Source organism: Microtus ochrogaster, chromosome 15, assembly GCF_000317375.1.
Source record: "Microtus ochrogaster isolate Prairie Vole_2 chromosome 15, MicOch1.0, whole genome shotgun sequence".
Taxonomy (NCBI): Eukaryota; Metazoa; Chordata; class Mammalia; order Rodentia; family Cricetidae; genus Microtus; species Microtus ochrogaster.
In genome coordinates, this window is record NC_022017.1 from 15,702,094 (window position 1) to 15,717,333 (window position 15,240).

Consider the following 15,240-nt stretch of genomic DNA (forward strand, 5'->3'; position numbering starts at 1 on the left):
ATTTCTCTAGATTCAAAGGGGAGGTTTGCCGAGTTTGGGACTCCTGGATTCTCTACCTACCTCTTAGGTAGCCTGGGCAAATCCTTCTCCCAAGGCTACACCTCAGCTCTCCATCTCCTGCCCTGAGAGGTAGAGCCATACCTCTGTGTACTCTAGGGGCTCCATTGAAAGGGTCAAAGGGCCGAGGGGTGGGAGGTAAACCCATGGATGGGAAGTTGATTGGCTGAGCTGACAACACCCACGCTTCACTGACAAGGTCTCCGGCCCAGAGAGGGCGGTCCAGATACTGAGGATTCTGCAACAGCAGAGGAGAGAGAAGGCGGAAGTGGTGTGAGATTTTACCATAGCAGTCAGCCTGGGGCTCAGATGCGCTGATTTGGTAGGGTTGAGACTGGGGCCTCAGGAAGGATATCTAAGAAGTTGACAGCACACCAAGTCAATGGAACAGAGCTAACTCTGCTCTGCCACTGCCTTGATAGGGGTCTTTAGACACTTAGAAACTCCGGGCTCAGTATAGCCCACGGATTCCTCCAGCTGGGGAAACAGATGTGGTAACTAGGCCACAGGGTAAGCGAGCCTGGATGCTGAAATGACAACACAAGAGCCTGGCACATCGGAACAAGATGCAGAGGCTGAGGCCACGGAGCCAACTGAGCTAAGGCAGCTCAAGGGTCTGGGACAGCTGAGGGGTCTAGGGCAGGCCTCGTGCCCAGAGCTATGAAGTCAGGGGCTGAAGCCTAAGTCCCCTGAAAGTCAGCTGGCCGGCTCTGGCCCCAGGACGCTGACTCACCAGGAGGGGGCAGCTGGAGCCAGCTACTCCTAAGGTTTCCAGGAAGGGCAGCCTTCCAGGGCTCAGCCACGGGAGACAGTGTTGACAGCGAGTGGCAGGCAACTTGAGCTACTGGGCAGCTGGGCAGCTGTCCCTTGATCCCCAATATCATCACCATCCCAGACAAGGTCCACTGCCTCAGGACCCACTCAGGGGTCCATCCACCCCCAACACGACCCGTGTAGACCAAAGCCCAAAGATAAAAGTCATAACTCAAAGTCGTGAAGGCATTCAGTGTAGCTCACAACTGGAACCCAGACCTCCGGACTCCCGGTCCAGTTCTCGTATACTTCAAAGGGTTCTAGTCACAGCCTGAATCTTTTGGAGACCTGAGGGGAGATGGTGTTGAGGTGTGGTCTCATAAGATGGAGTGTCCTGGGTCCCAGATAGGATGTTCTGATCGCAAAACCCGGGTAGTCTAGAAATTGTGGTGTGATGGTGCCACTCCTTACACCAAACATTTGGCCAACTAGAAAGGTGGATAGTTACTCCATGGAGCTTCCCCCAGCTTAGACTCCTTAGGAAGGTTTTCAGGAATTAGAGGGAGGACGGCACAGGTCTGGTGGCTCTGGAGACCAGGAAGTCTGAGAAAGGGGTCTTCTGACAGTTAAGCTGGCACCTTCCCCTCAGAAACCAAATCAAGTTTCAGAATGTGCTGCCCTGGTCAGGTGAGGGACTGAGTGCAGCCAGAGCCTCTGCACAGAGGTCTGTTCGGTCCAGGCTACCTCCTTCCCGGGTCCTGAGGCTCAGGTTTCAAGACCTCAGCATTTAGATTTTTCCCGGCATAAATTTGCATCCAGGACAGAGGAGAGGAGACTACAGGAGGCATGGGGAGAGAGTGAGTACCAGGTCAGGAGGCCCCTGGGGTGAAGGCTGGACAGCATCATTTCCCCCAGCGGGTGGACATTATCTGAGATGCCCAGATTGGAACCTCTCTCCTCCCGTATGCCCTAGATGGCAGGATAATTGTCCAGTCCCTGCTGGTGGCCCCTGAGATCAAGAAGTGGCCCCTGGTGGAAGGGTCCTGATCCAAGCCCCTGGAATGCCGAGGATCCCTCGGGCGTGCAACCCGCTCCGTTTAGCGGCGCGGCGGGACTGAGCTTCTGAGCTGCGCGCAGAGCCGGGCGCCCCCTGGCGCGGAGCCAGGCCAGGCGGGCGTGCGACTGGCGCGCGACACTGCAGCGCTGGTCATATGAGCAGAAAGGATGAGAAGAACACTTTTTAATCTTTTCGCACTTGCTCTGCCCGCTCAAACAGTTGCAGGATGTCGATGACAGACTTGCTCAGCGCTGAGGACATCAAGAAGGCGATAGGAGCGTTTGCTGGTGAGCAGTGCACACCCCTACCTGTCCCCGTCCCCTTGCCCTCTTCCCGCGCCTGGGGCACCCGCATCCCTCTGTGAAGCCTCCCCAGTTTCTCCCGCCCACACATCGGTCCCCATCCTCGGGGTTGGTTCCCTGGTCCTCTACCCTCCAAGAGCTGCACTGGCTGTGCGCCCTGCCTGAGCCACACAAGTTGTGGGCTCAGGAGGATGGCCCCTCTGGGAGGACTCAGGGGTCCAGGACCAAGCATGAAGACCAGGGTGGAAGGAAGCTCTGGGATTCTGGGGCAGGATCCAGACTTCTCCTCTGAGAAGTGTAGAGGGGCTGCAAACCAAGACTTTTTTCTCCAAGAGACCCCTTTCCTCAATCCCTATTCCCAGCAAGATTTTTTTCCTGGAAGATAGCCCACTGGTGGAGATCCCCTTCCAGGACCGACCTGAGGGCACGGTGACCTTTGTGTAGCAGGCACCCAGCCCTGCCCAGCTGGGCGCAGCGCCCCTTAGTGCCTCCAGCTTCCGATCCTTTCAGGTAGTCTAGGAGAGGGGTCCACTCACTCAGCTTTGTGACCTCTTTACTCTGAAAAGACTCTAGCTTAGACGCTGTTCCTCTTGCCCATGTAGGTAAACTGAGGCTGGGATAGAATGAAAGATGTAGAAGGTCACCCAGTCCAGAACAAGAAGAATGAGAACTGGGGTGGCCTTAGATCTCAGTGCCCCACCTTCATGTGTCAGAGATGGACAAAGCCATTTTCCTTCCCTCCTGCTCTGGGTTGAGGGGAGACCAAGGTTCTTAAGAGTCCCTGGGCTGAAGGAGGACATCCATCTGCTTTTTAAAAATAGCCCTTTTCCTCCAGGCACACACAGGAAGAGCCAGGAAGCCCCCTTCCCCTCCCAGAGCACTGTGATACCCCATTCACTGTGCCTTGAGCCACTTTGTCACCTTGAGAATGAAACTTAACTTTCATCCCAGCCCCAGTCACTGAGCTGTGTCTCTGAGTCTGGGCAGGACTTCTGGGTCCTCCCTTCCCCTCTCCCTCCCACAATGTGACCTTGACAGAAATGTGTTGATTTTCCTGACACCAGTATATGGCCAAGAGAGAAAGCTGTTCTTCTGCCCACCCTAGCATCCATTGCATGCCCAGGTGCAACTCACCTAGCCACCACACAAAACGGGCTTCATAGAAATACGACTCTCTGGAGGCCGACAGTCTCTGTGTGGCTCCTCAGTATATGTGTGGGGGAGCCAAGAAGGTATGACCTTGGGAGTAGCATCCTTTCTTAGCTGGGCTCCCTCTGCCCCCCTGGTCCCCACAACTATGCAGGTGTCCTTTAACAAATGCTAGAACACCCCCTTCCCTGATTTTCCCCATACCCTCCCCCAACCTTCTTTAACCTCCTCCTCCCCCCAACAGCTGCAGACTCCTTCGACCACAAAAGGTTCTTCCAGATGGTGGGTCTGAAGAAAAAGAGCCCGGATGATGTGAAGAAGGTGTTCCACATTCTGGACAAAGACAAAAGTGGCTTCATCGAGGAAGATGAGCTGGGGTAAACTGAGGCCTGTGGGGAGGGACTTGGTGTTAACTCCCCAAGTCACCATCCTTCTCTGTGTGCCTCATAGGAGCAGGCTTTTCTTTGTCCCTCTAGGGCAATGTCCCAGGCACCAGGGAAAGATACCTCCTGCTTCCAGAAGGGTCAAACCATCAGCTCAGAGAGCAGTTAACTAGGTTAAATTATAGCCACTTAATATCGCTAATGGAATGGAGTTACTTAATAATTTAATACCAATGAAGAGGCACTTATTCTGGCTGCCTCCCGCCACAGGCAAGGCAGGAAGCATTCTCCTTAGAGTGTCATTGATTTCCACATGTCTGAAAGGCACCTTCCCTGATCTGGTCTGCAGACCCCATACCTCTGAACCAGAACTACAGCTAAGCAACTTCTGGGCAAGCCAGGGAGGCAGAGCCAGCTCTGGAACTCCAAGGTCCTTGGAGCAAAGCGTAGAGGAGAAGGCAAAGCCACATTAGCATAGAGCCCTCTGCTCCAGCCCGCCTCAGCCACCTGGTCCGTATCTGATGACCCAGCTGTGCCTTCTGTTACTTTCCTGCCAAGACTGCCTTGAATTTTGTTAGAAACAGGAGGAGGAAGGTGTTGAGAGATGCATTTTAAGTAGGAACTTCTTCGACCCGTCCTATCTCTCCTTCAAACTTTACCCCAAGGGCACCTTCTTCTAGAACCTTCTCCCACCTGACAAGTACATGCATATTCACGCACAGGTGCATGCTAAGTGCTCCCCCTACCCTCCAGGTACCACCATCTCTAGAGAGCCTCCTAACTCCTCCCTCACCTGGGTAGGAGGCATATGCTCCCCTCTGCCTCTCTCTCGGGGTGTCCATCAGTCCATCACACATGAGGTCTGTCTGTGAGGACTTCTTCTCTTCCTCATTTATGCAAGCGGCTTATTACAGTCACTATGGTGACTCTAGCTTTTATATATTTATTTGAATAAGCAAAGGCAAGCGTCCCCTAAACTGGTGACAACCCTGCACAGAGACCAGTCATCCAGCCTGCACTGACCCACCAAGGGTCAGACCAGGTCACGTGGCCAGCCTCACTGCATGTGTCCAGCCTCTGCCTATCCCAGCTTCCCCTGTCCTGTGCAGACTCCAGCCCACCATCCTGCAAGGTTCTGCAAGGTGACCTTGGCCTGAGTCCCTCCCGTTTCCCCCCTTTTCTCCTCCAGGTTCCTTCTGAAGGGCTTCTCCTCAGATGCCAGAGACCTGTCTGCTAAAGAAACAAAGACGCTGCTGGCCGCTGGGGACAAGGATGGGGACGGCAAGATTGGAGTTGAAGGTGGGTAGCTGTGACCATGACTCTGGGAACCCTGGATGCTGGGCTGTGTGGCTGCTAAAGTTTTGGTCTGTTGAAGGGAAGGAGAGATGAGAAAAAAAGAAAATCCATAGGTCAGAGAGCTCCACTACACTACCAAGCAGAGAAACCCAGCTTGCTAGCTTTCTCCCACCCCCTCTCCCTACATAAGTATATGTATACATTGAAATTTGAGCAGCCCATGAGAAATGGCTTTTCCCCCTTTCCTGCTGTGTGAGGGAATGTAGGAGGGAGAATTGGAGATATTCCCTGCTTTTTTTTTTGCCTATGTTCTGATTCAGGATCTGCCTACACTGCCTGTGTGACCTTGGTCAGTGTCCCTCTGAAACCAGGCTCATGTCTGTAACCAGAGGAGCCAGGCCCACTGATCCCTTAAGGACCCTCAGGCTCTTGTAGTATCCAATTCCAAGGATGGAAATTCCTTATCTACTGCCCTCCTCAGCACCTCATCCTGGTGTCCTGTAACCTCAGATAGGTTTTTGGCTTCATTCAAACACACCATCCTATCCTTGTAGGGGAGCCAGGAAAGAATAGCCAACCAGACTCATCTGGAAGTTAGGATGCTCCAGAAGCTTCAGTAGCTTTGCTTAGAGCCCAGGCACAGGCCTGGTGGCCCACTACCCCACATACTTATTCCGTCAACCTGCCTGGCATCTATGGTGCACATCCCAGAACTGTCAGTTCTCTTACGAAACTCTGCAGATGGCAAAAGGGATGATCACAGTCTCAGCCTGGTTCAGAAAGCTTGGATGCAGGGTGTGACAGGGATCTTGGATCCAGTCTGACTGTCTGAGTAACATAGTCTGCCAGCATTAGCCTGTATGGTAGCCTTTTCGATGGCATAAAAGAAAACTGTATTTAGGTGCCTCTGGGATTCAGATCCCTCCATTTCTAGGAGGATCACACGACTGTTGCAGGACTTGGGGTGTTCATCTCCAGCGGAGTGATGGTTCTCTCATGGGGAACCCCTGAGGATGTGGTGTGCTCATGTGTAAAGTGCTTAGAACAGGACCAGGCATGGAGCACAGACCAGGCGCCTTTTGTGGGCCTGTTAGTTAAAGAAAAGGAGAACAGGGGCCAGATTGAATCTGCACTTTAAGTCCCCAGCATCTGTTCGAGAAGTGAAGGACGTACTTGGTAAATATCTGCTGCCCAAGGGGAAAGCCCAGACTCCTACACTCCACTTCCCTTCAGCTCCTCACCTCCTGTGACCTTGGGTGCATCCCCTTCCAATACCTGGATTCTCTTGCCTGGCACATGAGGTGCACAAGCTTACCCTGGGACCTGTAAGTGGTGTGGGCACAAATTGCTCTGAGAGAAGCATAAAATTCTGTAAGTACATGGGAAATTATTAAGGAATGTTTAGTGAAAGCAAAAACGAAGAAACTCTACTGAGTTAGAGTGCAGGGGGCGCCCTGGCCATAGGACCCTGCTGTTCTTTGGGGCTGAGCAGAGAGTGGGGAAGAGATGCCTAGTGGCTTGTCCTCTCTTTAGCGATTCTGGCAAGAGCTGCTTTCCCACCCCTTCCCATCAGCTCCACCCCAAGCCCTAGCTTTTTCTGCAACCCAACTTGCCCTCCGTTTTTGAGATGCATTTTGAGCCAGAGGCAGGGTCTTCAAGATGATTGCTCCCAGCCAACCTAAATGAGGAAGAAAACCAGGGCAGCCCTTGACCTGGTTCCCTCCTCCCACCCCTGCTGTCTGCCATACTTGGTCTTAAAGGGCCAATTAAACTCTTCCAGAAGACCCAGAGGCAGCTCCCAAGGAGCAATGTGATGCCTAGCATTGGGTAAAATAAAGATAATTAGGACAATGGTATAACACTATGTCCTGGTGAGGAGCCCTTGAGCAGCAACCCTGTAATCCCAAGCCACAGCTTCATGGATAGAACACTCATGAAAACATGGGTATTGAAGGCATTTAATAAGTACCCAATGAATGGCAGCCATGAACTGTCCATGTTAGCTATATTCTGTCTGAGTATGGCTTTGTCAAATGGTCATGCAAGCTGAGGTTGTCTTCATTGAAAAGCTTAGGACCAGAGGTGTGCTGATGTCCAGGCATGTTTGGATTTTGGAGTATTCAGATAGTGTGGCCATGACCCTGGAAGGGTTTCAGATTTCCAGATTCTGGGTTAGGGACACTGGTCTGTGCCAGGCAGAGTGGAGGTGCTGGGAGCTGAGGCTTGGAGGCCAAGAAACTGGAAGGCTACAGGTCGGGACTCAGCAAGCAGGAGCAGGTCCAGGCATGGTGCTGGCATCAGAAATGGCACCAAGACTGGAATGGTTAGGGCAGGTTTAGAAATTAGCCCAGAGGTGAGTTCGCCAGGAGGGAACAAGAGCTGCTCTCTAGGTGTGTAGTGCGTCTCGGGCTGGAGCTGGGCGCTGTGGTGTTAGCTCATTTTTTCCCGGGGTGACAAAGGAAATCCATGCAGAAAAGACAGCTTAGGGAGGCCAAAGTCACACTATGCTCAGGATTCAGGCTTAAATGCCAGTCTAACAGTACGGGGACGGTCTGGACCAAGCTGTGCAGCCTGAGCAGCACCCCAGGGTTCTGGAGGAACTTGACAGCAGGGACAGAAGATGGGACTAAGGTGGCATTGGGTGCCCTACCCCGTGCTTCCCCAGGGAAGATGCAGGTGCCCCTCCCCCTTGTATAAGCCAACTCGAGAAGTAGAATTACCAGTGCCGGACAAGAAGGGCATGGGAGGTAAAACTTTTTCTGAGGCCCAGAATGTCCTGTGGCCAGAGAGTCTTGAGCCCCACCTACCAGCCTGAGGTTGCTTTAATTTCTGTAGGACCCAAGCAAGTCACAGTGTCCCCCTGGCCTAAGGACCAAGGCTAGAACACCATCCCTGCCCCTGGGGGTCCTTCCGCTGCACAAGACAATGAATCAGGACTTAGGTTCAGCTGTGCACGTGAACCTCCATAGCAGTCGCTTTTAACTTGGCACAGCCCTTCCTATGTGCCAGGCACTGCCTCCAGCACTGTCCTCTGCCATCTTCTTATCTATCTGTGAGCGGGGGTTCTATTGTATGCCAACTTCAGAGCCAGGGCTAGTGAGGCTCGAAGGCAAGGGTTTGTTTAACCCTTTGTGCCCAAGAAGAGAGAGATGGTTGAGATGCGTGTTGAGCTCTGTTTGCTTGCAGCATATGGGTTGTGCTGCTTGCTCCATGCCTGGAATGCTGTTGAAGTTTAGCAAACACCCAGCGTAAGGTGGTATTAGATGCTGACTTTGTTGCTTGCTTCTCTCCAACACTCTCGGGTGTCCCTGATGCAGGGACTTTGCCTTCTTTTGTTCTCATCAGGATAGGTCCTGGTGCACAGTGGGAGAACAAGAAAAATTTGTCTAGTGAATGAATAAGAGAAGGAAGAAAGGAATGAACAAACAAATCAGTCAGTGAGGGAATGAGGGAGCAGATGACTGTGTCCTGCAAGATTGCAGGAGGGAGCAAGCCTAACTCCAGCACGTAGAGAGACTCTGCATGCCTACAGGCTTGGGGCTTGGAGCCACATGTACACCAGGAGTGCAGAGCCAGTAATGACCTCTGTCCCAAGCTCTTCTCGCCTCTCTGAGCAGGAGGATGCTTACGTGGTTCTTTAAGTGCCCAGTTGCAGAAAAGGAGAAGGAAGACACAGTTATAGCATCGCTCCTTCAGACTTTAGTATCTGGGGCAACAACTTCCAGGAAGTTTAAAGACATTTATAGACATGATCGATGGCAAACAGTCACCCTAAAAGGCTGGGACCCTGCAGGGAAGAAGGGAAGCAGAAAAGGAGAGAGAGGCAGTAAAGAGGGGGGAAGGGCCCCACTATGAAGGCCAGACACAGCCTCACCTGCCGCAGGGGCTCCTCCACTTCCCAGGCGTGGATCTGAGGCTGGTCCCTCCAGCCCCCTCCCAGAGATGTTTGCAGCCTGAGTGAGACCCAAGTACCCCAGTTCTAACAAGCTGTGTAATGATGTTGATGGTCCAGGGAATCACAAAGAACTAGAGCTTTTCAGTAATTCCAGGAGGAAAGGGCGGTGACTCCACTCTTTCACAAGGCTTGAAGCATAAGAAGTGACATAGTGCAGGTCCCTCATGAGGGCTGGGCAGGACCGTGTGCTGCCTTCCTCACTACAGCGAATGCCCCTAGCCTGGCTTTCCACACTTAATGCACAAGGAACACAGGGAAGACAGACTAAGGTCAGCAGCCACCCCACCTCCTGTGTGCCAGGGCCCTCCAGCCAGGCCTCCCAATCCAGCTCACTTAGCCCTCACTTAGCTTCACAGAACAGCATCGCTTTGTTCTCTACACAGACAAGGAACCCGAGCCTTGGATGCAGAGAAGCTTGCTCGGCTGTGAAGACAAGCATACTTCTCTTGCCCGCTGAGACTTAGAATGATCTAAGCCTGTATGTGTGTGTGCTCAGTTGGGCATCCTTAGATGTATGTGTGTGCACTCAGTTGGGCATCCTCCCCCTGTGACCCAGACCCAGTGATGGCTCTGCTTACCTGTGCTTTGTGCCAGTTGCACCTCAAGCACCTGTGTTCTGTATTTTGTTCTTTCGATTGAAAATGTAGCTGCTATTATTGTAGAAAAGGAGCCTTTCTACTTCCTTCTGGCAAAATCCTTAGCAGCCTACTTGGGAGTGGAGGGAGGTGATGATAGCCAGGTGTCATGGGCAGCAAGAATGAGAACCTTCCTGTGCAGAGACACCAACTCTGAGAACGTCCTGGCTGTCCCTTCTGGACAACCGTTCCCTCATCCATGAAGTCTGGGTAAAATACACAGCCCTTAGCCTTCTTGCTTTGGTTTTACGCCACTCTGCTCCTCCCTTTAGAAGGAATCAAATGCTAATCCACACAGAAATGGGACTGGGTATGAGACCGGAGGGCAAGGAGGACAGGAGACCCCTGCCTCACTGTGGTTTTCTCATCTGTCTGTCCCCGTAGGACTTCATAGGGGGTGCCTATGAGGGTCAGCCCACAGACCTTAGGTGAATAGCGCCTGCTTATAATCCCACTGCAACCTCCCAGCAGACCCAGGAGGTCTAGGAGACAGGGTCACATCCTCACTGAGAGGTGTGGAAGTGGAGGCACAGTGGACATTGAGGGCCAGAGTCACAGGGCGTGCATGCCCTTGGTGGGATGTGACCTGGGTCTCCTCTCCACAGCTTCCTCCCCGAATCTGAGCTGGGCCTTCGGAGTTATAAATGTTTCCATGCTTAGCAATCTGCTCCTCTATTCCCGGGTGGACTTCCGCTAGCTCTGGCCTTATGCTGCGCTAGATAAGATGGAGCAAGGAGAGGATGCAGCGCTACTTATGTAACCGGCCTCTTAAAAAATGGAGCAGCGGTCAGGGTGGAACAAGATGTCCTCTCTCTGCTTATCCCTCTCCTTCCGCTGCTGAGGCTGCAGCTGGAGTCAGAGCTGGGCTCTTCCAAACAGTCTTTGAGCAGGGACACAGCCAGGCCCCAGCCAGGCTTCAGCTAGCATCCTCACAGCTGGGACCCAGCCAGGTTTCAGTCAGCATCCTCACCACTGGAACCCAGCCTCAGTTTCCCCATAAATAACATGAGGATCAGAGCCAGTTAGGACGAAACGGGATAAGGTAGTTGGCAGTGTTTAGCAAAGAGCGAGTCCCCAGGACTGTTGATGCCATCTCCTTATGGCTGCCTAACTTGACCCCGAGTGACCCCGCCTCCTCGTTCTGCAGCAGGAGAAAGTGATCCTGTTTGCGGCACCTATCTATAAGAAACTGAGCCCTGGAGCTATTTCGAGGCGGGGTGAGGTGATGAACCAGGAGCCGGCCCTTGCTATGGTCATCAGAAGAGAGGGAAGGCAGGCCTTCCAGACGCTGACTCCATGAGTCTCAATTTCACTCGGGGCTGTCAGCCTCTGCTGGGCTCACCTGTCAAGAGCTTCTAAATTTGTCCGATCCCCACAGCACCCAGGACAAGGGCGGCCCTAGTTAGGCTAATTTCAGTTTCCCAAGGGAAAGAGCAGAACGGGCTGGGCCGGCCCTCTGCCTGCTGCCTCCCTCTGGCCACATTCCCTTGTGTCTCCCTCTCTTTCTGATTGGACAAGGAAGACATCAGAAATTGTCCTCAGAGGGGCTGGGGATGGACTTCAGACCACAGAGGAGTGCTGTTCTGCATATCTTACAAGAGAAAAAAAAAACGTTCTAGATTTTCCTAAGGGAACACTGTACCTCATCAGTGACTGATTTAGTTGTACCCATTCTATGTGCCCGGTGCCTCTCACCTGCATCTCATGCAGTCTTCCTTGTGACCTTAGGAGTGTCCCCATTTTACAGAGGAGGAGGTCGAGGTGGGGTTCCAACTTGGATCATGTCAGGAGTTCGCACTGGGTTAGCTGTTGGCTGTTTGGATGTCGTGGATGCTCTGCTTCCATGGCGCTTGACCTTGGTTGGGGGATTGCTGTAGGAGGTTACTCCCGCAGTTACTACTCCACAGCTCCTCTGCGGGGTGTGCTGCAGAGATCCAAGGGAGGTGGCGCTAGCTGTCAGCAACCTCCTCCTATGTGCTCATAGCGCATCCTCATGCTCTTCCTCGGTTGCTCTTCAGGAAAGTTGTGAGCTGGTGTTACTCCACTTTGCAAAGCAGAACACTGAGGTTCAGAGAGGCAGCATAGAGGCCCACGGCCACCTAGCCAGTAACAGTGGAGCAAGGCACAGGCCCTGATACGGGGTGGCTACAAGGTCACGGGCAGACGCCTTGGTGGAGACAGATGATGGAGACCAACACTAGCAATGGAATGACAGTGACAGATGAAGATGTCGGCCCCTTCGCTGTGCCAGGTAGCAATTAGGCTTTTGTGGTTTGGTTGGAGGGGCTGGAGGTATAGAAGTGGCTTGATGGCAGTAGCTGCCAAGAACTGAGAGCTTTCTCTGCAACAGACCTGCGGAGGGGGGCGGTGGTATCAGACAGGCTCTACAACTACAAGAAGCCGCTAGTCTCATAGGCTGCAATTTGGACAGGTGGAAACTGAGGCAGGAGTGTCTAGTCAAACTGACAAGGACAGGAACTATTGGTTCCCCGTCCCCCCGCCCCCTGCTTGCTCCAAATGCGAAGTTAGAACGTTTTCCTGAATGTTCTGAAAATGTCCCTGAAAAGGACATTTCTCAGCCGGGGTTGGGGGGGTGAGACATCTGGTCCAGGAAACTCAGAGAATGGCAGAGTACAGGTCCCTGCCCTGCCTTCCCACACCCGTGTTGCATCTGAGACCCTACCACCAAATCTGTTGACCTAGACATTCCAAAGTCTGTGTGTTTGTCATTTGTCTTTCTTTGGGGTGAGAGGAGACGTTTTAGAGGCGACCTTTGCCAGGGAAGCTGTTAGTTAATTGGTAGTTCCTAAGAACACTGCCCCGAGGAAGGCACAAAAGTCCTGAAGAGGTACAGTGACCCTGCCCTATTTGTCTACAGTGCCCTGGTCAGGGTTCTGGGGGAGATAAAATTAGAATTCTGTGCTCCCTGCAAAAAGCCAGGCTCGGTGGCCTTGAGGACATCCTAGCTAATTCACAGAAGATCCTGGGGTCTGACATATTGGGCTTTTGGAAACCTCACAGGTTCAAAACACGCTGCCAGGCTCCCCAAAGCATAGATCCCCATCAACACCCCTGGTCTACTGTACCCCATCTTGCCTAGACTTCACCCAATCCAGTGTAGATCACATCTGGTCTCAGCTCGTGTGCAGGAGGTGAGAGGAAGAGTCAGTCGCCCATAAACCCTAGCGTGATTATAAAAGCCAGCTTCCCTCTGGTTGCTCCATGTGAGCAATGCTGGGGGATTTTGTGTCCTTACAGGATCTGGGCCACTGGCCTGGTCAGTAGGGCTCACGCAGGAATTTTATGCGGCTAGAGGACAAATTACTTTCTATCTGACTGTGACTACTTCGGCCTCTATTTTCCCATCTGTGAAATGGGAATCACCTGTGTACCTCCCAGGGCTTGCTGACCCCTAAGGAGGACTCGTGAGCAGTATCACCCTTCACTCCTCATCCGTTCATTCAGTCTTCAATGATTCTCACCTGCAGGCTACTAGGCCAGACTAGGTCACAGGGAAAGGGGTGAACCAGGGAGAGTGGGGGAGATAGACAAAAATAAACAGGATGATAAATAAGATCGTTTCCTAGTGCACTAAGATCCTGAAGTCAATAAAAATGGGCTAATGTGACAGCAGCTGTGAGGAGATTTGAGCCAGGACATGTGTCACGCTCTACCTAGGTTAAAGGAGGTCACAATCTCCCCAGTAAAGGAGGAATCAGAGTGTCTGTGGCAGGGATCCCATCTGCTGCTGTGATTATGTTAGAGCTAAACTCTAGGGCCTCAGTTTCCCCCATTAGTAAAATGCAGGCAAGAATGTATCTATCCGTGGTAGTCCTAAGAATTCTGTGAGGCAGTACTCCCTGGATTCTTCCCGTGTCGACAGATGATGAATGCCTCACAGAGCCTCACAGATCCTCAGTGTGGACAGCACTGACACTAATAAGAATTCTAATAAGAAGGTAAAGACAGCTCACAGAGCACCATCCCTCCCCTGGATCCTTCAGGCTCACAGGGTTCTTGGCTGAGAAGACAGGAGATTGACTCCTGGCCTAGGGGAAATTCTTTGAGTGTTCAATGTTTGTTTACTTGAGTTCCCATCCAGGCCTCTCATCACTTAACCCAAGAGCCTTTGGAGGTTTCAGGAGCTTCACCTGCACAGACCCTCATCGTCTCTTGCCTTGAGTACCTATGCAGACTGCCACATCCAGGGACATTAGGGACAAGAGGGTGTGGTGTCTATTTCGCAGGTCAAACCTCAGAAAAGTGAGAAGCCCAGGGTTGGTCCCCTCACTGAGCAGGGACCAGGGCAACTGCGTGGGATCACTGATGTTGTCATCAATTTCAACTTTAAAACACTGTTTATATTTGCAGTTGGTGACAGTAACAGAAAGAGTCCCTCTGCCCTTCTGCCAGCTTCCCTGGGGTTAACACTTGTGTAACCTCAGGGCAGGGAGACAGGTGAGGAGTGACAGACACAGATGTCCTGTACACAGACTGGACAGACAGAGAGGACTTCAGGGGACTCCCAGGCTCCTTTGGTGGCCTTTGGAAGCTGCTTCACACTGGTTCTTCATCCATTGCTTATTCCTCCCAGGGAACTGGCCTTGCCTCCCTCCACGGATGCAGAAGGGACGGAAGTACCCTAGGACCGTTTCCAGGAAGGGCCTAAACCTCTCACTCTGTTCTCATATCACAGCACTGCCTTTTCTAGGGGCGATAGGAAGAGGCAGACGGGAATCCCAGGGGGCTCGCAGAGAGAAGGAATGGCAAATTCCACAACGATTCTGACTTCTTGTGTCGAACAACAGAGATGAGCAAAGAAACCTCTGGGCTCAGAGCCTCCATTTCCTCCCCCCACAGATTAGGCACCATGATAAACAATAAGGTGGGAGTCGGAGCCAAAGAAGATACTGGGCATGAAGTGTTGACAACAGCGGATGCCCAGCAGACACCGTCACAGGCAGTAACAGTGTTGTCTTTCTGATGCCCAGCAGACACCGTCACAGGCGGTAACAACAGTGTTGTCTTTCTTTTGCAGAGTTCTCCTCCCTGGTGGCTGAAAGCTAAATGGCGCTGACTGCCCGGGTCTCCCACCCCTCCACCCCCAACGCCCCATCTCAGCCCTTCTTGCGGCCCTCCTGAGTTTCTGTTCGGTTTGTTTATGTTATTTTTTACTCCCCCCATCCTCTATGGCCCTTGAATGAACACCATTCTTCTGGAAAATGCTGGAGAAACAATAAAGGCTGTACCAATTGGACATCACCTGTAGGGAGGACCCAGGCCTGGTAGGGTGTTGGTTTGGCAAGTTTTTCGAAGGTGGCGGGGGTAGTCTAGAAAAGGTGTGGGAGACGGAATGGGTGTGTCCTGATATTTCCTCCCTGTTTGATACTGAGTGTTCACATGGGCCACCTCCTTCAATCCTTGCACCTGTCCCACAGCAGTGGGGAGAGGGGAGGGAGTGATGGAACATCCATCTTAAAGACACAGAAACTGCATTTTAAAGAGAAGAAGTGAAGCGTTTGAGCCCACACACAATTATTGTATGTACCTGGATGGTCACCTTCAGGAAGAGCTGGATTGAAGGACTCTAACGATGCTCTATGAATAGTTTTGGACGCTGCTGTGGTGCCAACCTGGTGAGGGCAGTTAAGGA

At 52.4% G+C, this 15,240-nt stretch overlaps 1 protein-coding gene across 1 annotated transcript; it reads left to right on the top strand.

Moving 5' to 3' along the window:
- The first annotated feature begins 1,982 nt into the window (after window positions 1–1,982).
- Window positions 1,983–14,847, top strand: Pvalb (parvalbumin). The gene is made up of 4 exons (XM_026782715.1): window positions 1,983–2,154; window positions 3,563–3,695; window positions 4,891–5,000; window positions 14,626–14,847. The coding sequence occupies exons 1-4, from the start codon at window positions 2,094–2,096 to the stop codon at window positions 14,652–14,654; spliced, it is 333 nt and encodes a 110-aa protein (XP_026638516.1). The 5' UTR covers window positions 1,983–2,093; the 3' UTR covers window positions 14,655–14,847.
- Window positions 14,848–15,240: the final 393 nt, after the last annotated feature.